Source organism: Argentina silus, assembly GCF_951799395.1.
Source record: "Argentina silus genome assembly, chromosome: 3".
NCBI classification, from domain to species: domain Eukaryota; kingdom Metazoa; phylum Chordata; class Actinopteri; order Argentiniformes; family Argentinidae; genus Argentina; species Argentina silus.
Genome location: NC_139657.1, coordinates 23799104 through 23821827, shown reverse-complemented (window position 1 = coordinate 23821827; position 22724 = coordinate 23799104). Strand labels below are relative to the sequence as shown.

Genomic DNA, 22724 nt, shown 5'->3' with positions numbered 1-22724 from the left:
ATGTCGGTTTGGACAGTTATATTATTAAAGAATTTGTGATTTTGATTGATGTGTCTATTCTGGTGTCATATTGTATGGATTGTTCATTAAAACTGTAATGTAATGGTCAAGTTGGATTAGTGCCATTGTCAAAATTCTTGGATTTTTGAATGCAATTTTTCTCAACTGGCCCACCACAGCCAACATATTTAATCTTAACTATATGAGCAATGTTACAACAGAGATTTGTTGTCAAATTCCTTTATTGATTATAACAAATTGGCAATTGTTCTAAAGGACAAATAATTCTCCCATCATGTACTGACGACACCTGGAGTTGTACGTGGTACTTAAACAAAATAAATTACCGTAAAACTCCTTTTAGTAGCCCGGGCGTTTATTTGTTTTAACCACGGAGCACAGCCAGTGTGAGTGAAAATCTGACTTGGTGTGAAAATGTGGGTAGCATCTATTTCCGGGTCATTTCCGGATTCTGCTATAAACGCATATTAGGTAAATTACACCTAATTTACGATCCATAAATACAAGCGCATATTAGCTAAATTGCACCCGAAAACATCCATTAAATACACGTACACTCATACTTCTGATTATTGCGCAATATCATGATCCGGAAATAGATGCTACCCGAGTAGATTTTTACACCGCGTCGGATTTTCGCTCATACCGGCATGTATTGGAGACAGGCTACTATTGGCAACTGGTGTCGGATAGTATTCCCTATCTGACAGAGTAATCTAATGAAAATTCTTGTGAAATAACAATGATAGTGGCTTACACTTGCAACATTTGGTCTTCCAAAGCAGTTTCTTAATGATACCATGAATATTAATGTTACATTACTCAAGGTTTGCAATTATGATTAATTACTATTTCAGTAATGATTGTCGATCATGTTATACCCTTGTTCAACACATTTTTGTTAATATTTAACAGTGGTTTTGACATTCCCATGCACTCTAGATCGGCTGTATGAATATAATTATGTATTCAAGATATGCATATTTTTCATTTATACATCTGTAAGACGTCACTGATGCTTGCAGATGGCATAATATTGATTGCATCTGTAATGTTATATAATTCCAGTAAATATGTTGATTCATTTAAATAAATTATAATAAATTAATTTGATGAATGTTGCTGTTAAATTGACAAATTATGATAACTAAATTCATAAATAATATAAATGTAATGTTCTGAATTAAATAATTAATTTAAAAAATATTCTTAGAAATGCATGAAAACACTTGGAATGCAATGGTGACAGTAGTAAGCCATAAATTACTGAGGTTTTGCATTAAATGCCTTTTGAAACCACAATTAATAGAGGGGAACACTATCTGATAAGGGAACACATACTGACACAAAAAACAACAACTTGGAGACAGGCGTTTGTTGGAGACTCAGCGCTTATTGGAAGTTTTCCGGTTCGTATAATGGCACTTGGGTTAGGGTTAGGGTTGGTTTTGTCAATGCCAAAAATATGTATTCCTCTTCCCACTCCCATTACCAACCCCTGTGGAGAATTTGACAATTACCTCTTTCTTTTATGACTTGATGCTTGTGTAAATAGTAAATGTGTTGAATATTTCCATGTTATTTTGTTACAAATTAACCATGCATAACTTTGAAAGTTGCATGGAAATTTCACCAGATATTCTACTTTAGATTCAGTACCTGATGTGTATACGTTTTTGCTGTACTGTTTACTACACTTGGACATCCAAAAAAACCACCTTGGATGAGTGAGGGGGCGTGGCTTGGATTGGAAGTGTCATGGCGTCTCTCGTCAGCGAAGCTCCACTTCTCTTCATCCAAATGTGAATTACATTTTCAGTTTCCCGTAAAATATCCACCAAATTTCAAAGGACATTGCATTCAAGATCTAAACATGGGGACCGTCCATGCGAGGGTAAGGATACTGCTCAACATCTTAGGGGGAAAGCATGACCTCTGAGTTGGGTAGCCGTGTACCTAGCGAGCTAGCTATCACGCAGCGGCTAGTAGTACTGACTCTGCTGTCATCATCTCAGGTCAAACTGGCGCCAGCAAGCAACAACTGTCTGTCAAGTACAATGCACTTTCAGTTGTCAGTTAGCCAGTATGAAGCGTCCTACTGTGCTGAATTATACAGACAGTTCTGTTGAAATAGCTGTACGGAGTCAGTACTGTGTTTTCTGCTCACGCGCTCTGTGAAGTGACATTAGTGACAGATAGACCTCGGTTTGCATGTATCATGGATAAGTCTATAGGTACCAATACTAACTCAGTCAGTCAGCGACGAGTTAAATACCTGTGCATTTGCGTGCATCATGCTATACCATATTAACTAGTGAAACTATTGGGTGTTGTTGCTTGTTACACTCTGCCTCTCAGTACTATCCTGTAACCACAAGTAGAGTTTTAAACGGGCCTGAAAATTCAAGGCCAGCCCGAGGCCGACATTGACATTCGAGCCCAGTCCGAGCCCTCTCTCTCTCTGGTACCAGTCTACTCGGCAAGACTTCTAGAATATGAATCAATTGTGTGTGAGTCTAAAGCGCAATCTTACCAAATGTTGATCTTTTTCCTGTGGCCATACAGCTCAAAGTGCCATATTTTGACAGCCTAGTCGGCATATAATGGACTGTACAGAAATATTTTTTTTTATAATTTCAACTCGTATCAACACCATCAACATTTGATAAGACTGCTTTAGTCTAGAAGTGTTGCAGAGTAGACTGGTACCAGATATGAGTTGAAATTATCAAACTATTTATGTACAGTCCTTTATAGGTGCCGTACGCAGCCCAAATAGGGCACTTTGAGCTACATGGCCACAGAAAAAAGCCATCAACATTTCGTAAGACTTGTGATTTACTCTGTTTTTCAGAGAGAACTTAAGCTGGTGTAATTCCAACAATCGGCCACCAGAAGATGCTTTATTAAGATATCTTGTTCAATACAGTAGTTTTCTTTTGTGAATTGATCGGGTACAGACATTTTACCAGGTATTTGCATCTGACAGCACATTGTTGCCTATATGCAATCAGGCGTTAAAGGGTTAAGTAAGAGTGAAAAAGTAGCTCATAAAAGAGTACTTAAGTAAAATTACATTTCTGTGGTGGCACAGTACTGCCAACCACACACAAAAAAATCCTGTCTTCATCTAGATAGATGATAGAGATATTTATCATGTTAATACAAGATAATTATCAAGTTAATACAAGTTCATTAAAATACCTGATCATTAAGCCAACATAGTGATGATTTCATTCCACTTGGTTTTGACTTGATCAATTCACTTGCATGCGTGGTTATGACTTGCCAGCAGGCACAACACCCTGCATCCCTCTGCTGGCTTGTCTGGGAAGCTAAACAGGCTATGCCTTGGTCAATCCTTGGATGGGGGTGCCAAAAACAAGCTGCTGCAAGTGGTGTTGGAGGAATAGTAGGTGGCATTCCTCCCTCTGGTCTAAGAGACCCCAATGCCCCACGGCAGTGAATGGGCACTGCCTTGCAGAGGATGCCGTCCTTCGGTTGAGACGTTAAACAGAGGTCACAACTCCCAAGTTGTTAAAGATCCCATGGCACTTATGGTGAGTGGTGAGAAGGAGTTGGAGACACAAGGGGTCAAAGAGAAGTCATTCTGTAGCTTGGCAGCACTGCACTACTGTACATTTCTGTGACTTTTTACCGTAAAAAACCCAGACATTTACCTTAAAAATGAAAATGTCATGCTCCTACTGCGTATCACCTAAGCTGTGTCATGCAATAGAAGAGAGAAAGGAATGCAACGACTGACAGCTCATTTAGATTTTCCCATGGCCCATCCATATGTAAAAACTAAAGTTTTCAATTGAAGATAATTATTGGGTGATGAGGGGTGTGATATGGCAGGGGAGAACTTTTTTCAAATAAGATGAATCACTTTCATAATTGAATGAATCACTTTCTCATCTGCATGGTCTGCTGGCTGCTGTAGTTAGCAAGGTTAGTGGTCATCTGTTTTGTTAAAATAGCATTATCACACGTTCATGATAAGGTTGCTGTCAGACTAGTCTGGTCTAGTCTGGTCTTCCTACACGTCTTTACCTAAACACACTCCAAGTCAGACTTTTCCCTTGTTTATTTTATTAGCTGGAGGTAGGCTGCATGAACATACATTAGATCAGTGTTTAATATATTAATTTGTCAACAACGGCAGAGTATGGTTACCACGACAGTGGTAGTGAGTTTCTTTGTCTTTTTCTTGGGGGTATTACACCTTGGCTCTGAACGTTCTATGGAATTTCTATAAACCCCTCAAATTCCCTCTATGGAATGGGTCAGTAATGGGCAGTGATCTAGCCTACAATGTCGGGCGGTGGTGTTAGGTCCACTCAGGCTAGTTGTCTGCCAGTGTTACATTGAAGTTATTTTGAAATTATGATTTTCATTTGTGCCCAGAACGTCTCTGTCTGCATGCTTTTTACATAACAAGGTAAACAACGGTTAGTCAACTTTTTTGACTAGTAAAAATCAGTTGTTGTGAAACCCCTAGTACCCACTAGTTCCGTGGTTCTCAACTGGTAAGACTAAGAGCATAGGCCTAATGGGAAAATAAACATGAGGGGGTACTTTTGACAGAGCAAAAATGCAATTATGGGGACAGTAATCAAAAATGATTGAGAACCACTGCACTAGATTGCATAGTAATCACTAATGCCTCTGACCTGTTGTGTTGCAGAGTCTTGATCCTCTGCCAATGCAGGGACCAGAGTTGGGGCTTCACGCAGATGACATCGAGGCCCCAGAGATAGAGCAGGAGTCCAAACAAGAGGTTCTGGAAAACAAAGATGTAAGATGGTTGTTTGAGTTGAGCTCTATACAGATGCCAGTCCTGAATGAAAACTTTGGCTCGGGTTGTTTCACAGTTATACTATTCTTCTTCCATAGTTTTATGAATGACAAACTGACAACCTCTTTGTTGTCTATCAATTCCCACAAACTTGGACAATTTTGCCTGCTGTTTAGGTCATAGTTCAACGTGTACACATAGATGGGCTCGGAAGAACCAAGGAGGACCTCTTAACATATGAAATTGCTGAAGTCTTCCGGGCCAAAAACTTGATTGACGTAAGTGAGTCTGTCAGCAATAATAACATAATTAACAGTTCATTATTGTGTAGTATATTGTTTCTCTTGCGTATGGAGATCTGTGCATAGATTGTCTATAGCTATGTTTCCTGTTAATGTTTTAGGTCATGAAGAGGTCCCATGAAGCCAGGCAGAGGTTGCTACGCCTTGGTATCTTCAGACAAGTGGAAGTCGTAATCGATACCTCACATGGTACTGTTACTCAAGAGGCCAGTGTTTCTGACCTGTCAGTATCTCTACTTCACTTGAAGTTTTTCATTTTCCATTGTAGAAATAGCTCACAATGACAACATCATTTCAGGGGATGATGCGCTGCCTAATGGACTCGACGTGACGTTTGAAGTGACTGAGCTGAGACGGATGACTGGCAGCTATAACACCATGGTTGGGAATAATGAAGGGAGCATGGTGAGTTCTCATAAAAGGAGTGATGGGGTGATGATGAATACAAATGTTTTTGAGGGACCTGATTCTCTCAAGTTTTGACCGGATTACCTCCTATTACAGGTTCTTGGTCTTAAACTGCCCAATGTGTTTGGTCGTGCAGAAAAGCTCACCTTCCAGTTCTCCTATGGCACCAAAGAGACTTCCTATGGCCTTTCGTTCTTCAAGCCCCAACGTGGACACTTTGAGCGCAAGTATGAAACTAACTGTTACATTGAGCTTTCTTAATGCAGGGAACATAAACCAACCACTTCTATCTGTTTCTGCCTCTGTAGATATCCAAGCTTTTTATATTTATTTTATCTTGTTGTTGCAGTTTCGCTGTTAATTTGTACAAAGTCACCGGCCAGTTCCCATGGAGCTCACTGAGAGAGACTGATCGCGGTGTTTCAACAGAATTCAGTGTAATGACTCATTTCCATTCAACTGTCCCATTTCTGTGTTTTCATTTAGTGTTGTGCTTTTCTGCTTTTTGTACCAATTGACTGATTTGAAAGAATTGTTCTTATGCTAACTAAAGTAGACCCAAGTCCGCCTTAGATCAAATTAATTTTCTCAGTTTCAATTGCACTATGATGTTTTCTCAACCTTTGACCCTCTCTGGTCTCTCCTTCTGTTTGGTAAACAGTTTCCTCTCTGGAAGACCAACCACACCCTGAAGTGGGAGGGTGTGTGGAGAGAACTGGGCTGTCTGGCTCGCACAGCCTCGTTCGCAGTCCGGGAGGAAAGCGGCCACTCCCTCAAATCATCACTCTCGGTATTGATCCTCAGTCTCGCTTTGTAATCCTCCTATCATCTCACTACCAACACTACCAGGGATTAGATTAAATTATGATAATGCATTCCTTGTTCATTTAGGACAGTATTAATGTTTTCATCAATGTATTGCTCTCAGTATACTCTATCGTATATGTGGGTGTCCTTGTCTTGTTTTGTGTTTATGTGATAATATTTAATGAAATAAAACATAGTGCTCTCCTATCATAGCACGCCATGGTCATCGACACCAGAAACTCAGCAATCCTCCCCAGGAGGGGTGCCTTACTAAAGATCAACCAGGTGTGTGTTAACATCAATTGACCAACATTGCACTGGCAAATTCGCATCAAAGCGATTTCTAAACCATTGAAATGAACAAGTATATCACATCGGGTTGAATCATTGTGGTTTTGCAGGAGTTGGCTGGTTACACTGGTGGAGATGCCAGTTTCCTGAAGGAGGACTTTGAGGTCCAGCTGAACAGACGTCTCTTCTGGGACTCGGTGAGATCAAATGATTAAAAGACATGCGTTTCTCAATATTGAGATGCCGATAAGGATGAGATTGATGTTGATCCCCTTATGTAAATATAGTATATACAGTCTTAGAAAGAGGAAGCATTTTGTCTTCTTTTAGCTCTATAATCCAACAGTTTGTATTTGAAATCAAACAATTACTATAGGGTAAAAGATTCTAAGCTTTAATTCAATGTTTTTTTCATTCAGATTGGTTTTACCAATTAGAAAGTACACAATTTTTTATACATACTCATATGGAAAAATCATATAATGTATTTGGTGGACAATCCTTTGCATGCAAAAATTAACCCTAACCCCAACCCAGGTTAGAAAAAAACTCTAGAACCCTAGTTGCTATGGTAGTATGTTTGAGGTCATTGTCTTGCTGTTTGATGAAGCGACTTCAGAATTAATTCTGCTGCTGCCATCAGCAGTTACATCATCAAGGAAGACAAGTGAGCCAGTTCCAGTGGCAGCCCAAGCCATAACACCCCCTCCACCATATTTCACAGATGAGGTGGTTTGTTTTTTCTCCACATTTAACACTTGCCATCACTCTGGTACATGTTAATCTTTGTCTCATCTGTCCACCAGACCAACTCTGCAGGCTCTCTTAGGTACTTTTTAGCAAACTGTAATCTGGCCGTCCGGTTTCTGTTGCTAACTAGTGGTTTGCACCTTGCAGTGTAGCTTCTGTAGTTTTGCTGGTTTAGTCTTCTGCAGATGGTAGTCTCTGACACATTCACGCCTACCTCCTGGAGAGTGTTCCTGATCTGTGGGACAGTCGTTTTGAGGTTTTTCTTAATTATGGTGAGCATTGTTTGGTCATCCACTGTAGAAATCTACCTTGGTCTACCAGGCCATTGGCGATTGCTGAGCTCACCAGTGTTTTACTTCTTTTGGATGATGTTCCAAACTGTTGTTGGCAAGCCTAATATTTTGGATATGTTTATGATAGATTATTTTAGATTTCTCAGCCCAATAATGGCTTCCTTGACTTGCAGTGGTCTTCATGTTGACAGATACCAATAGCAGACTCCAAAGGAAAATGTAAAGGCTAGAATCAATACTAGACATTCACAGTCTACAACCTGACTAACCAGAAACACCTGTCAAGCCAATTTTCCAATACTACCGGTTCCCTGAAATAGGGGGAAAGGGAAAAGGGATGTAATTTCTAAATTATGAAACCAATCTGAAAAACATTGAATTAAAGCTGAGAATCTCTACTTTAACCTCATATTAACTGTTTGATTTCAAATTCAAACTGTTGGAGTATAGAGTTATAAGAAGACACAATGCTTCCTCTTTCCAATACTTATGGTGGGCACTGTATTTGTTCTCTCTTGTCTTCCAGGTCCTGTCTTGCTCTATGTGGGGAGGGATGCTCCTGCCCATTGGGGAAAAGCCAACTTGCATTGCTGACAGGTACAGTAACACAACTATCTCTGTATCAGATAACCATCATCACACAGCTAAACATACAATATATTAATTATTTAGCAGATACTCAGTTAGTGTATGACTTACACATAGTTTCCTATCTTTCTGTTTCACAGGTTCTATCTTGGTGGTCCCACAAGTCTGAGGGGATTCAGTATGTACAGCATTGGCCCCCAGAGTGAAGGTGAGATTTGTCTCGTCTCTCCCACGCTGCTTGTTTAAACTGGGTTGCTTATGAGAGTGGGAGATAAATAGCATTTTCACATGTGTGGTGGTGTTATTGGTATGACAGGTGACTACCTAGGGGGTGAGGCGTACTGGGCTGGAGGGGTCCATCTGTACACTCCACTGCCCTTCCGTCCAGGCAAAGGAGGCTTCGGAGACCTCTTCAGGACCCACTTCTTCCTCAACGCAGGGAACCTGTGTAACCTCAACTATGGTGGGTGCTTTAATGTTGAAGAAATTATGTCAGATTCAATGATACACATTGTATTGCACAGGGGCTGCGTTTTTGGTAGGATGAGCTTGCAATTTTTTTGCTAGATCATGGTTTAACTTTGCAGGTGTCTGTCTGTCTGTCTGTGCTTGTGTTTCCTCCAGGTGAGGGTCCGAGAGCACACTTGAAGAAGCTGGTGGAGTGCATTCGCTGGTCCTATGGAGCAGGAATTGTGCTTCGCCTCGGGAACATCGCCAGGCTGGAGCTGAACTACTGCATTCCAATGGGTGTCCAGAGTGGAGACAGGTTGGCACTGTCTGATTGCCCATTGCACGACTTGGAGCATAGACATTACCAGCAGTGCTGTTCATCGATGGGTGCAATTTTGGAGCCTGTCTGTGCTGTCGGGTGAAGGAGTTTCGTATGAACGACAGGACAGAGAGGTTCTCAAATTGTACCCATCGATCCACAGAGCTGCTAGTAAGTAGAATACATTAGAATACATACAAAATCCTGAACCAACCCTTTAAGATGATTGTCTCTACAGCACACCTTAGGCTATCACTCATGAATTTATATAGCTTTTTTTCTTCTTGTTTAGGATATGCGACGGGATCCAGTTTGGAGCAGGAATCCGATTCCTGTGATGATCTGCTGCATTGAAATGTGGGACATTTCTTTTTTGTTGTTGTTGGTTTTAGCAAGTGAAAGATGCTCTGAAGAAAGGATCACTTGCACGCACTTACAGTTGTTGAGAATAAAATATCTACAACCAAACTATTGGATGTGGCTATGCAAGGATTGAAGATGTTCCCCCACGACCAGGGCAGGACAGGAGCCTCAACGCTTACGGTGCGGATACCTAGAAGAGACGTCAGCCTTTATGAGTCAAATGTAAATGTGGTCTGGAATGTAATGCACAGAAATAAATTATGTTCCCCTCAAGAGATGTTTGAATTATGCGTCTGTCTGTCATTGATTTCCCTTACTACTCACTAAATGTGTATGGATGTAAAGTTTGCTGGATATAAAATTCAGCTCCAAACTTCAGACAAAAATATCGTCAGGTAGATGTTTAATATCATGAAGAGGTCCAAGCCGTCTGGTGCACAGGGGAGAAATCGAAAAAAGGATTAAAAGAATGGCAAATACAGAGGTATGCCGAATGACTGTTTATTGATGTTCGTTAGTATTATCAAGCAAAGTTATAGCTAGCTACCTCACTAAACTAGTATTGGGGAGTTGGCAGCTGAGCTGCTGTACCTACTGATGAACCAGCTAGCTAGCTACCTGTTATGTGTTTGTTCCATCTGACTTGATAAATCACAAATGACAATGGACATAACACTATTTTGTGTAGGCTACTGGATAAGCCAGGGTTACATTTCACTTATGAAATGAGGTTAGGACCTAACCGTCTTCAGGTTATGAATAGGGATGGGGATGGAAACCCGGTTCTACAATTCAACCGGTTCTAAAAGACGCGCCAATTATTCTTCACTTTGCTCATCCGTCACTCACTCACTCGTAGACAACATGGCTGAGCGGACGAAGCGGTCACATTTTACAAAAGTAAAAAGAAAAGGTGGAAGCAAAATACAATATACACTTACCGGCCACTTTATTAGGTACACCTGTTCAACTGCTCGTTAACGCAAATATCTAATCAGCCAATCACATGGCAGCAACTCAATGCATTTAGGCTTGTAATATATTTTTTTACTAAGTAATAAAAGAAAATGTTCTAAAGCAATTGTGGTTTGTGTTTTTGTTATCATTTTTAGATTAGAGGGCAGTTTGCAAGAGTTTGGGTGGTGAGTGTGCAGTGTGCACGGGAGGGTGGCATGCACACGCAAAGGAATTGTGTGCCGCGTGTGCACGGCTAAAGATCTCGCCTAGGGCTCCAAAAAGCCTAGGGCCGGCCCTGCTGCCACATGATCATCCATCCTGTGGAGTTGAGACCACCACAGTCTACAGTCAATTACATTTATTGTATTATGATATTCTAACCTCGTTGAGACCAGGCTTTCCGAGTTCGGAAAGCCTAGAGAAATCCTTTGCGTAAAGTAGCTACAAAGGGGTGGAAACCTGTTTGAAATGAGTGACGCCTCGCGACATGTTAACCCAATCAAATACCTTGCTTGGGTGGAGCTCCAAAAAAAAACCTATTCAGTTTTTCGGACAGATACACTGCCCCACATTTTCTCTCCTAGTCTAGCCGGATAGCATCCTCCTCTATACAGTCATATGGACAGATAGTTGGAGACTTTGCCATGTATCCAAATGAAATTGACCCTGCCAAGCCAGTTTGTAATAAAGCCCTTCCTTCACTCACTCTGATTGTTCCTCTGGTGGTTGTCGTCTTTGGTGGGTATACAGCTTGCTAAATGTGCCTTCCAAAAAATAAATAAGCGAGCTAACTCTCTTGCTATTAAATTACCTTGCAAGAGAAATTTGGCAATCTTGATGGCAGTCAAAGGGGACAACCACCCGACCACCCATCAGTCAATGAAAGAAGGATTTTATCACAAACCGTGGCTTGGCGGGGTAATTTTTGTTTTGATCCATGACAAAGTCTCAGACTCTTATATGTCCATAGGACTCTATAGAGGGGGATGCTCTCCGGCTACTCCTAGCCTAGCCTGATGTTTAGTCGGATTCAATTTTGAAGTCAAAAAAGTCCACAGACTGCATGAAGCAGCAAGTGCCTTCATTGTGGGAGGCACTTTTCATGGCCAATCATGAATGTTTTCTTGACACGTGTACCTGGATCAGGAAAAGTGTGTGTAGAATGTGGTAGGATATAAATCATTATAGTAGTAAAGATCTATTGATTGCCCATTTATGTTTAGTTGATGCTTGTGTTTTGTGACAATTATTCAAAGAGAATTCATAGGATGTTTTATTTAAGCTTTCAATATCCGTCATGTTTTCAAGGCCTGCAGTCAGAATTGCACTTTTGCATTGTCCAACTTAAGACTGCAGAGATACACTGCCTCCGCATGTTCTCACTAGCCTAGCCTGAATTCTAGTCAGATTCAATTTTGAAGTCAAACAAGCCTAACGCTAATTCGATAGTGTGACCTCATTGGCTGGAGATGTTAAGCAACTGTTGCGCCACCTTGTTGATACAAAGTTGCGCTGTTTATGGGCAGGTGAAAGCGCAGGACAGAGAGAGAGAGCAAGAAACGTTTGATTTACCTTCAGAGCTACATGGATGAAAGTATAAAGTAGATGGAGATATTAAAAAGCTCGTATTTACACAGACCGATTTACACCAATACTGCGATCAGCGCTAAAATCGCTTTTGCGCTCCACTGGATTGGGCGCATGCGCAATAAGTGTCCTTCCTGAAAGCTCATTTTCGTAGCAAGGCTAGTGAACGTTGTGTGAACGAACAGCGGAGGTTTCATTTCACAGATCTCTAGAAGTTTCCACTCCCCATCCCCCTTCTAATATACACCTCTGTCGGGAGTGGACATAGAATTGATTGTTTTACAGCAAAGTGCGAACTAAACAGGACGAATCCCATCTGCGTAATATTGCCATTCTCATCGACAACACGCAGTCGGACGCACGCTGATGGCGGTCACTATCGAGGAACTGTATCGTAACTATGGGATCCTTGCTGATGCTAAGGATAACCTGAGCCAGGTAATAAGTCGTAAGATTTATAACTATTTGTTATGCACCAGACCAGCTACCTATTTAATATCATTTGCATTAGCTAGCTGTGCAAGACCTGAAAGTTAGCTAGCTAGGCCAGTCATTAGCCCTGGCTAACTAGCTAGCTAAATTAGCAAAACCAGCCTGGACACGCTAAGCGAATTAGCTTGCTAGCCATCTAACTGGGCCTAGCTAGATAAATTAATCCTGTTGTTTCTCATTGAGTTGTTAGCTGGCGTTTGTAGCTTAGCAATGTTACCATCCCGGTGCCTAAATCAAGTTTAGTTTTTCCAACAATTTTGTTAGCTGACTGCCAATTGCAGACTGCGAACTAGCTAGCAACATATTGCCGGTTTCTGTCAGTATATTTGTTTGACCCCTGTCCCATCTAATCGCTGGTAGGCTATGCCATAGGATTTTGTTGACTGGTCCCTCAGATGGTAAACTGACACTTATTGAGGAACATTGGGCTATGATTAGTTTATTGGGGAAACTTAGAGCTGCTGAAAGAGAACTTGCCATACTAGCCAGCCATAGCATGTTACTAGGGTATATATTATGTCCCAGTAATTACTGTGACTATTCGGTTGTACTTTATATAAGCTCTAACATTGTATTTTTGTTGGTAGAACCATTGGAACAACACTGATGATCATGTATTACACACCTACATGTAATAATTTGTTCTCTCATTATCCAGCACAAAGATGCCTATCAGGTGATCCTCGATGGAGTGAAGGGAGGTCCTAAGGAGAAGCGTCTAGCAGCACAGTTCATTCCCAAATTCTTCAGCAGCTTCCCCGAGCTGGCTGACTCTGCAATCAATGCTCAGCTCGACCTGTGTGAGGATGAAGACGTTTCGGTAAGGGTTCTATATCCCGGGAAAGTGTAATAGGCTATGATTGTCACACCACTACTCCAGAAAATGTACGATTTTGCTTATCCTCCTCATCTCCTTACGGTCATCGGTGTGCCCTTTTCCCTTGTATAGATTCGGAGACAGGCCATAAAAGAGCTCCCACGCTTTGCAACAGGAGAGAACATCCTCAGGGTATCGGACATCCTCACCCAGCTTCTGCAGACAGGTACTGTACAGTTAGTCTCTAACTAAGCACTGAGACATTTCACACGTAGCTGCATATATAGCATTTATATCTCCAGCTTGTTGGGAATCCATATTAAGATCCTCCATGTTATTGTCAGAGATACTATGGCACGATAACAACAATCATTTATACTCCTCCTTGATTCTTTCAGATGATTCGGCTGAATTCAACCAAGTGAACACAGCGTTAGTCTCCATCTTTAAGATTGATGCCAAGGGTAAGTCTTCCTTATCTCTGTATTGCTTTTGATTGTCTGGAACTGTTGCTTACATTTTGAGATGTGGTAGTGTGCATGAGAACCGTTGCTACTCACTGAAACTAGTCTCTAACCCTAACCCCTAACCCTAACCATTTATCAGCCCATACCATGTCAATTCAGTCCCATTGCATTTACTTGTGTGTTTCCGCCTTCGTTGCACTCATTGTTGACTGTGTTTTTGAAGCATAATTTCTGGCGGTGTGAGTCTTGACTGACATGTCTCTGTCTTGCTTTAGGAACTCTGGGAGGCCTGTTCTCTCAGATCCTACAGGGAGAGGACATTGTGAGGGAAAGGGCTATAAAGTTCCTCTCCACCAAGCTGAAGACCCTACCAGATGATGTCACGACAAAGGAGGTGGAGGAATACATCTTCACAGAGATAAAGAAGGTCAGTTCAGTCCCCTCATATGACAAAATAGCAAATTCCAGGCTTTTCAGATATGTCAATGGAGGGGGCAGATCCCAGGGTAAGGTGTTAGAGATATAAATGGAACTTGACCTTAAAGGGGCAATCTGGGATTGGTACATCCATTTTTGGACCTTTTAAATGAATGATATTTAGCCATTGATTCTTGAAGAATATAACTTAGAAATGCCTCATGAGCTTAGTTCAACTTAACCCATCAGAACCCAAAATATGAGCTTGTTTTACCTCATTGTTTATGAACAGTGTAATTGTAAACAAACATTATAGCTTCAAAACATGGTTAAAACTATAATTTTCATCTCATTGATGGGCATTCATAGCTCCGTCTATGAATTTGAGGTGTGACTACGTCTCTCCAGCCGCATCCCTCAGCTGTTTACCAAAAAGTGGCAGAGAGACAATGTTGTTTGAATCACAGATTGCCCTTTAAGGATTGAAATGGGACTTAGCCATGGGGCATTGAACTGGGCCTATGTTACTTTCCACCTAACAACCCCATGTTGACTCTGTGACCCTGTCTATCCCGCAGGTGCTTGAGGATGTGACAGGGGAGGAGTTTGTGCTGCTGATGCGTATCCTGTCAGCGTTGAAGGTGCTGCAGACTGTGAGTGGTCGGCAGCAGCTGGTGGAGCTGGTAGTGGAGCAGGCCTTCCTGGAGCAGGCGCTCAACCCCGCTGACCCCGACACCGTGGACCGTCTGCTGCAGTGCACGCGTCAGGCCTTGCCTCTCTTCTCTGTGAGTGCTACAATAGATGTGTGTGTGTGTGTGTGCATGTAGGCACATACCAAAACCAAACAGTGTGGATAGGCTGTTATTGTCATAATACCAGGCGCTTTAGCTCTTCCCTTTGTGCGCCACACATACTTAATCAGTGATTAATCACCTAACACATACTGATAATTAGTTGTTGTTGAATTACTCATCACTCACACACATGCTGTCATGCAACACACAGTGTTAATCATTTTGTGACAATGTGATAATCACCGTCATTATTAGAAACTCTTGTTCCACAAAAAAAACCCATCTCTTATTGTTGGATGATTTAAAACATACATGCTTGGTCCCAGTCCTGGCTCGGAGTTGACCAACCATACATTGATCTCTCTCTCCCCAGAAAAATGTCCATTCCACCCGCTTTGTGACCTACTTCTGTGACCACGTCCTGCCCAACCTCAGCTCTCTGACCAGTCCTGTGGCAGAGCTGGACATTCAGCTGGAGGTGAGTTACTCCCCCCTAGTCCTACCAGACTCATAGGTTCAATCCCCTATTGACCCTTAGCTCCTACCCTCCAGGTGTAAACAATAGGGTAATTGCTTGATTATTTGATTGCTTTCTTTTGATCTGGTATGAAGGCACAAGGCCAATTCTCACATCTGAGTGGGTACTTGTAAATACACTACCCAGTTCCTCGGGACTGACCCACAAGTCTGGCTCCATACTCAGAGCAGCATGTCAAGTGCTGCTGCGCACAAAACTTTGTCAAGAACTCCAGACTCATTAAATACATTTTTAAAAATCTGTGAAATTCCAGGTCAATTGCAATGTAATGAATTCAATTCCGGAGCTACCTGTCAGAAGTGTTAGCCGATTCTGTTGTCGACATAAGAGTGTTCATGTGGTGTAACCTTTTCTCATTCCCCGTGTACAGATGAGTGTGGGTTCAGTTTTCAGCTCATCTGTATGGTATCTGCCTGTGTGTGTGTGTGTAGGTGCTGAAGCTGCTGGCTGAGATGAGCCCGTACTGTGGTGACATGGACAAGCTGGAGACGAACCTCACCATGCTGTTTCAGAAGCTGCTGGTAAGAAAGAAGGAAAAAAAAAAAAGCACACGTATCCTAATTGCACTACAGGGCTAAACCCACCTTGGCTGCACTGTTCTGGTTACACGTCCACTGCAGTTGCTGTAACAGTGCTGTAAAGGAGGGTGCTAAGTATGTACATTTCTCAGGACCAGGCTATTGTCTCCAACCCCAATGCTACCTGTCTAATTAGTCTCACTGCTAAATGTTTAACCTGGTCCGTTCCCCCTCGTCTCCAGGAGTGCATGCCCCTGCCCCCAGATGAGGGTGAGAACGGAGAGAACGCAATGTCCGAGGAGCCCAAGCTGCAGTTCAGCTACGTTGAGTGTCTCCTCTTCAGCTTTCACCAGCTGGGCAAGAAGCTGCCTGACTTCCTCATCGACAAGAGCAACGCAGAGCGCCTCAAAGACTTCAAGATCAGGTAACGAAGGGCCCCAGAACGTTTAGAGAACTTTTTTAGTGTAATCGCTGTCTTTCTTCCCATGTTTTAATTGATTTTCAACAGTCCTCTGGCATTCTGTTTTGCCTGTGGTTACCATTGGATTATCTCAGTCTTCTTTCTCCTAGTTGAATCCTAGTCTCAGGAATACTTCTTAGTCTTCCCACGTTATCTGATTTTGCTGTTTAATGTAGTTGGTTAGATGGAGTTGATTCAAGCTTTTCTGATTGTTTGGCCCCAGGTTACAGTTCTTTGCCAGGGGACTGCAGGTATACATCCGTCAGCTCCGGGTAGCTCTTCAAGGCAAGACCGGAGACGCACTGAAAACAGAAGAGGTATGCATGGACCCATCAACTCTTGCTTTGGTTTACACCAATGTCATTATTTGATGTTCTTCCCCCTCAACTGTATCTCACACAACCAAGAAACATGTAAATCAATCAGTTTCTTCTGACATAGTTTTATGGTCCTCCGAATCCCATGTAAAATGCTGTGTTGAGCTAATTTTCCTCTTTGTCTCGTAGAACAAGATCAAAGTGGTGGCTCTGAAGATAACCAACAATATCAACGTCCTGATCAAGGTACAGTGTTTTACTAATATGGATGAGTGACGGTAGATCTTATTAAGTTTCTATGGCCACTTTCTTTCTCTGTATGGGATGGTTTCCCGAACACAGATTAAGCCTAGCAGAGCAGAAGACAAACTGCTATTGTTAAATCGACAATCTGGTATTCCAAAACTAGGGATTCTAACCTTAATCCAACAAAGTGGTCTCCCTGCCACTATTTTTGGCAAACAACTGAGGGATGGGACTGGAGAAATGTAAACACTCTCAAATTCATTGACAGAGTTATGGATGCAAGGGTGTACCATCTATGAGGTCAAAATGATAGTTTATTATTATTAAACCTTTATTTATACAGGGTGTCCCACTGAGACCAAGGTCTCTTTTTCAGGGGAGCCCTGCTTACATTAAAATGCATTACATTCAATTCCAATACATTAGCCTACATTAGAAACAATTTTTAAAATGCTATTAATTAATTAAAAGGACTGCGTCTGAGAGTTGAACAGGGACTCCATTGTTTTTCTCAGCAGGAAAGGCTCACCCCTGTTATAAAGAGGCAGTACATTGGCTGCCTTTCACAATTTGGGAATGGTACCAGAGAGAATTGTCATATTAAAAATATGAGCAAGGGGTTCAGCTATTAAAAGGGCAGAGAGCTGTAGGCTTTACGGATCAAGCATATCAGCCCCTGTACAACATCAGTCTTACACAAAACATCAAACACATCCCTGGTAGAAACACACAGGATGAAGAATGTAGTGGGGAAACGATCAGTCTGAACAGGAGACCTAGCTATCTGTCTGATCAGGGATATTTAAATCATTATTTATTTTGTATACATATGCCTGCAGGGATAAAATGTTGGCTCAAGGAGTCACTTATTATTTTTTTTATCCGTAATGATGTTAGAATTAGATAATAACTTGTAGAGAGGGAGAGGAACTATTACGTTTCAGTGATTTCTTTTATTTTTATTTTTTATTTTTAACCACTTTTAAAAATCTAGTTGGGTCACCACCAGAGTCAGAGATTTAGCCTTCTTAATCATGGCAGTATATCTATTTCTGAGCTGTCTGAATCAGTAGATGATGAGTAGATCTAGCCTAAGCCCAAGCTCGGTTTCTTTTCTTGATTAATTCAGAGAACCCAGGACAATACCAAGGATTGTTTTGATCTTTGATTCTCAACCTTTTAACTGGCGCATGCTTAACTGCAACAGAAATAAACAGAGGATATCTCCTAGACATACAATTAATACAAGGCATTCAAATTGCATCGACTGTTACACCGACACCCTGTCTGACCTGTAAATATTGTGGCCATCAATGGTTGTCAGCATCTGTGATTTAGTTAGGCATGTCTATTAAAATGATAGTTAAAAAAACTAAATTAAAAAAGATATAGTGTTATCCATGTTTTGAAGCTATAGTGTTTGTGTTTACACACAATGAAGTAAAACAAGCCTATATTTTGGATTCTAAGAGGCATTCTAAGAGGCATTTATAAGTTGTATTCTACAAGAATCAATGGCTATGTATCATTAATTTAGAAGTCCAAAAATTGATGTACCCATTCCAGATTGTCCCTTTTAATAGTTGGAACAAATAAGTATTTGTTCCACTGTATTTCTATAATGCGTGTGATTGTCCATCTCGCAGGATCTCTTCCATAACCCACCATCATACAAGAGTACAATCACCCTGTCCTGGAAGCCCGTCCAGAAGACTGAAGCAGCAGTCGGGTAAGTCTGCCCAAAGTTTTGCTTTCACATGGCGGCACAAGCTAGTCGGCAGTGTCCTGGGGGTCAGACCTGGGTCAAAAAGTATTTGAAACACTTTTAAATTTGCTTGGGCCTGCCTGGAGTGCCAGATGGACAGAGTTTGCACTTTTGGGACTGTTGCATTGGTTCATTGTGCCAGGCAAAATCAATCAAGCACAGTCAAGTATTTAAAATGATTTCAAATACCATTTGAACCATAGTATGTGCCTACTCTTTGCATCTCTATCTTTCCCATTCATTGTATTTGTGACAGCATGAGGGGTGCTATGTAGTCAACTAGGGTGGGACTTCCTATGAGTTGGGAAGGCATCAGCTAATTGGGTCGAAGCATCTTCTTCAATAGGTTTATCTACAGGTTGTAAATGGCTTTTAGATGCATGATGCCATCTACTGATGCCAATAAATGACTGACCTGAGACACTGGAGCTGGATACTACACTCCAGAACAGCAGGTGGCAGTGAATCACCAACATTTGAAAGGGCACCGGGAGGTTTAAAAGGGATGTAACCTCGATCCCATTCCCTTCCCATACAAAGCTATAATTGTATAACTGTCTTAACTATACAAATTGCAAAGACAGTTATTTTAACTGTAGATATAGCAAGCTACTTACATTTGTACAGTGCTTTGCCAGACATCTTTTGAATTTAACTGAAAATGTGGGAGGAAGAGGTTGAATCAATTGCAATGAATTACAGGGTGTTTTTGGTTGACTTGTTGGAAGGAGATATTGGAGAGGAAATAATTAAAATGGAATCGCCTCACTTTTCGCTGCCATCTTGCATCCAAGAAAAACAGGGATTCCCCCCTTGAGTGAAGGGAAGGGAATGCACTGAAGCAAACATTTCCGAATGGAAAGGACCCCTGGTTTGGTCACAACCCTAGTTGAATTCTTATTGACCTTTGCACTTTGCCCACTGCAGTCAGAAGCGCCCGTCCGGAGAGGAGTTGGGCGCCGGCACCGTGAAGAAGCAGCTCTCTCCGCTGCCCAGGAGGGACGCACGGCAGATCTACAACCCCCCCAGTGGCAAGTTCAGTGCCACCATCGGCAACTTCACTAACGGTGAGAGTGGTGTACCGGGTGGCATGTCACAGAAGAACATTGGTACAATATTGTCACTGAACACTGGGGTCTGTCACTGAATCTTTCCAATATATTATTTGATCAGTCATTTTATTGTATTTGTCTCATAGTGTAATGTACATCCTATGTGTGAGGCATGACCATTTTATTTTGGTGACAGGTGCACTAATTGTGTTGACTGCTAAAATGTCATGGTAGTTGTTTTTTTTAAAGGGAAAGTTCACTCAAATTATAAAAAAAAATATATATACATATTTGTTTCCTGACTGTGAAAGCAGTCCAAGGTCAAGGAGAAACTGCAATCCATACTTTGGGTTTTATTACCTAGCCACTCACCAACGCAAAGGCCACACATATTTGGCAATGACTACTTAAACAAACCCAACGAGTTGATTGAACTCTGTCCTTGTGCTGTAGACAAGGTAAGGAAACATATGTAATTTAGTAATTTGGGTGAACTATCCCTTTTTAATGGGATAATAATCTTTTTTGTTCACATCGTAGTAGGGCCTGGAGTTTTTCCTGGGTGGTAAAAACTCTTAGCCTAGCTGTCTATATTCCACACCATATGTTGTGTAGAGGCAACTACATGCATGAGGGGAAATTTGCAGGCCTTCAAGATTGACACCATCTAAAAATGCTATGATATATACACTCACCGGCCACTTTATTAGGTACACATTGCTAGTATTGTGTTTTTGTAGCCCATCTGCTTCAAGGTTGGACGTGTTGTGTGTTCAGAGATGGTCTTCTGCATATCTTGGTTGTAACAAGTGGTTATTTGAGTTACTGTTGCCTTTCTATCATCTTGAACCAGTCTGGCCATTCTCCCCTCTGGCATCAACAAGGCATTTTCGCCCAGAGAACTGCCGCTCACTGGATATTTTTCTCTTTTTCGGACCATTCTCTGTAAACCCTAAAGATGGTTGTGAATGAAAATCCCAGTAGATCAGCAGTTTCTGAAATACTCAGACCAGCCCATCTGGCACCAACAACCATGCCACGTTCAAAGTCACTTAAATCATCTTTCTTCCCCATTCTGATGCTCGGTTTGAACTTGAGCAGGTCGTCTTGACCATGTCTACATGCCTAAATGCATTGGGTTGCTGCCATGTGATTGGCTGATTAGATATTTGCGTTACCAAGCAGTTGAACAGGTGTACCTAATAAAGTGGCCGGTGAGTGTACACAATAAGCTGTGTTCAACTGTCTGTGTTCTTCTGTGTGATTCCAGAGCAGCGCGGAGGCTTCAGGGGAGGCAGGGGCCGAGGCTTCGGTGGCAGAGGCAACAGGAGCCGGGGCCGAATCTACTGAGTCCACCGTGAGACACACACACACACACACACACACCCACTCACTGAACTGCAGCACATCAGGATCCCTGCCGTACTGCCGCCCCAGATACCTGTGTAAAGGAAGTCCTAGTTTTGGTGGTTTCCACTTTAGTTTTTTCCTTCAAAAGTAACCCCCCCCTTCCTCATTCTTCCCAGCAATGCGATTGTTCAAGTTGATCCTTATTGTTTTTTTATTATTAGTGTATTTTTGTGGAACAAAAGACTGCCAAGTTAGGGTACCTGGTTGATATTTTTGTTGGAAAAAAAGTTTGTTTTACTAAATGGTGACTAAAGCATTCTTTCTACCTTTTTATTTAATCTTTTAATTTTTTAGAGCTTCAATTGGATTGGCCTGCTCTCGCTACTTTGTATGAATTGATAATGATGTTTTGATGGGAATTTTATCATAAACTTGTATTGAAGTCTCACCCTTGCCCCCTTTGTTTGTGTATCACCTGGTTTACATTAGACAGTTGCGTTGCTTTTCAATGTCAGACGTATATTCTGATTTCTTAGGAACTAGTCGTTCAAAAAACGAAATTATTTTCTTCTCAAAACAGGTTGTGGAATACCAAGTGATTATTAGAGTTGAGTTGGTTTTAATGATGAATGTTGGATTTCCTTCAAACCAGCCATAGCAAATTGAGGACATGGCGTTGAATTAAAGGTTAACTCCAATAACTTTTCTAATATCATTGAAGAATAGTTTTTAGGCGCAACTGGAGTTTTCCTGCGTGTTTTGCATGTCTTTTTGATTATATATTTCTCTAGACAAATGTTATTTAAGATGTTTTGGATTAAAAAAAACAAAAAAACAAACAAACATTGGATCATGGAGAAATGTGACTGATTAATTTGCCTGGGTAATGTTTCCCCATGTATGTACCTTTTGTCTATTCTTCTCCAAACTTTTTCACCCCTGTGCTAAATTTGCTTCTGATATGTAGTACTATACAATACCTATAGACAATATGCAGATGCAGGTATCTGTTCTTCAGGTTTTCTCAAGAAGATTTATAGATGCCACAATGGCCTAAAACCACCCTATTCATCTTGTCTTGTTTAGCCTCTTAACTTGCTCTGGGCAGGTGAATTAGACCATTCTATGTGTGCTGCTATAGGCATGAACAGCAGCAGTAGCACTAATTTGAAAACACAGGACAGGTGAAAGCAACATGTTGAATGTCACATACTAGATGGCATGAAGGTGTGTTTACGTTGGTGATTTTTGGACATTTGGACCATATCTGAATGTATTGCAGTATGCGAAATATACTGAGATTGAGTATGTACAAAATGCCAGGATGTCATACATCCTATATACATCCATACATCCACTGGATTTGCCTTAACATGTGGTACGAATTCACTGCACACTATTCAGGAAGTCCTTTCTGATTTCTGGCCCTAGAATCCAATGGAGCAGATAAGGGAGGCGGCAGTAGTGACATTTAACCAATTACCATGAACAACATGGTTGAGTTAGTTTGTGAGACAAAGTCTGTGTGAATGAGATATATGTTGAAATGTATCG

At 41.4% G+C, this 22724-nt stretch overlaps 2 protein-coding genes across 3 annotated transcripts; both read left to right on the top strand.

The window, feature by feature from the left end:
* The first annotated feature begins 1768 nt into the window (after positions 1-1768).
* On the top strand, positions 1769-9666 carry samm50 (SAMM50 sorting and assembly machinery component). Of its 2 annotated transcripts, none has more exons than XM_083667251.1 (15): positions 1769-1915; positions 4712-4822; positions 4999-5100; positions 5226-5313; positions 5423-5529; positions 5629-5759; positions 5882-5969; positions 6194-6322; positions 6553-6624; positions 6741-6827; positions 8200-8270; positions 8402-8469; positions 8578-8724; positions 8886-9027; positions 9323-9666. In XM_083667251.1, the coding sequence occupies exons 1-15, from the start codon at positions 1895-1897 to the stop codon at positions 9366-9368; spliced, it is 1410 nt and encodes a 469-aa protein (XP_083523377.1). In that variant the 5' UTR covers positions 1769-1894; the 3' UTR covers positions 9369-9666. The 2 variants fall into 2 exon arrangements, with proteins under 2 accessions (XP_083523377.1, XP_083523376.1); XM_083667250.1 differs by having other exon boundaries at positions 8402-8471; positions 8571-8724.
* A 2407-nt stretch (positions 9667-12073) lies between these two features.
* Positions 12074-22013, top strand: api5 (apoptosis inhibitor 5). The gene is made up of 14 exons (XM_083667374.1): positions 12074-12375; positions 13088-13249; positions 13379-13472; positions 13645-13710; positions 13989-14140; positions 14709-14915; positions 15298-15402; positions 15894-15983; positions 16223-16404; positions 16664-16757; positions 16947-17003; positions 18650-18732; positions 19696-19835; positions 21091-22013. Exons 1-14 carry the CDS (start codon positions 12304-12306, stop codon positions 21168-21170), a joined length of 1584 nt encoding a protein of 527 aa, XP_083523500.1. The 5' UTR covers positions 12074-12303; the 3' UTR covers positions 21171-22013.
* Positions 22014-22724: the final 711 nt, after the last annotated feature.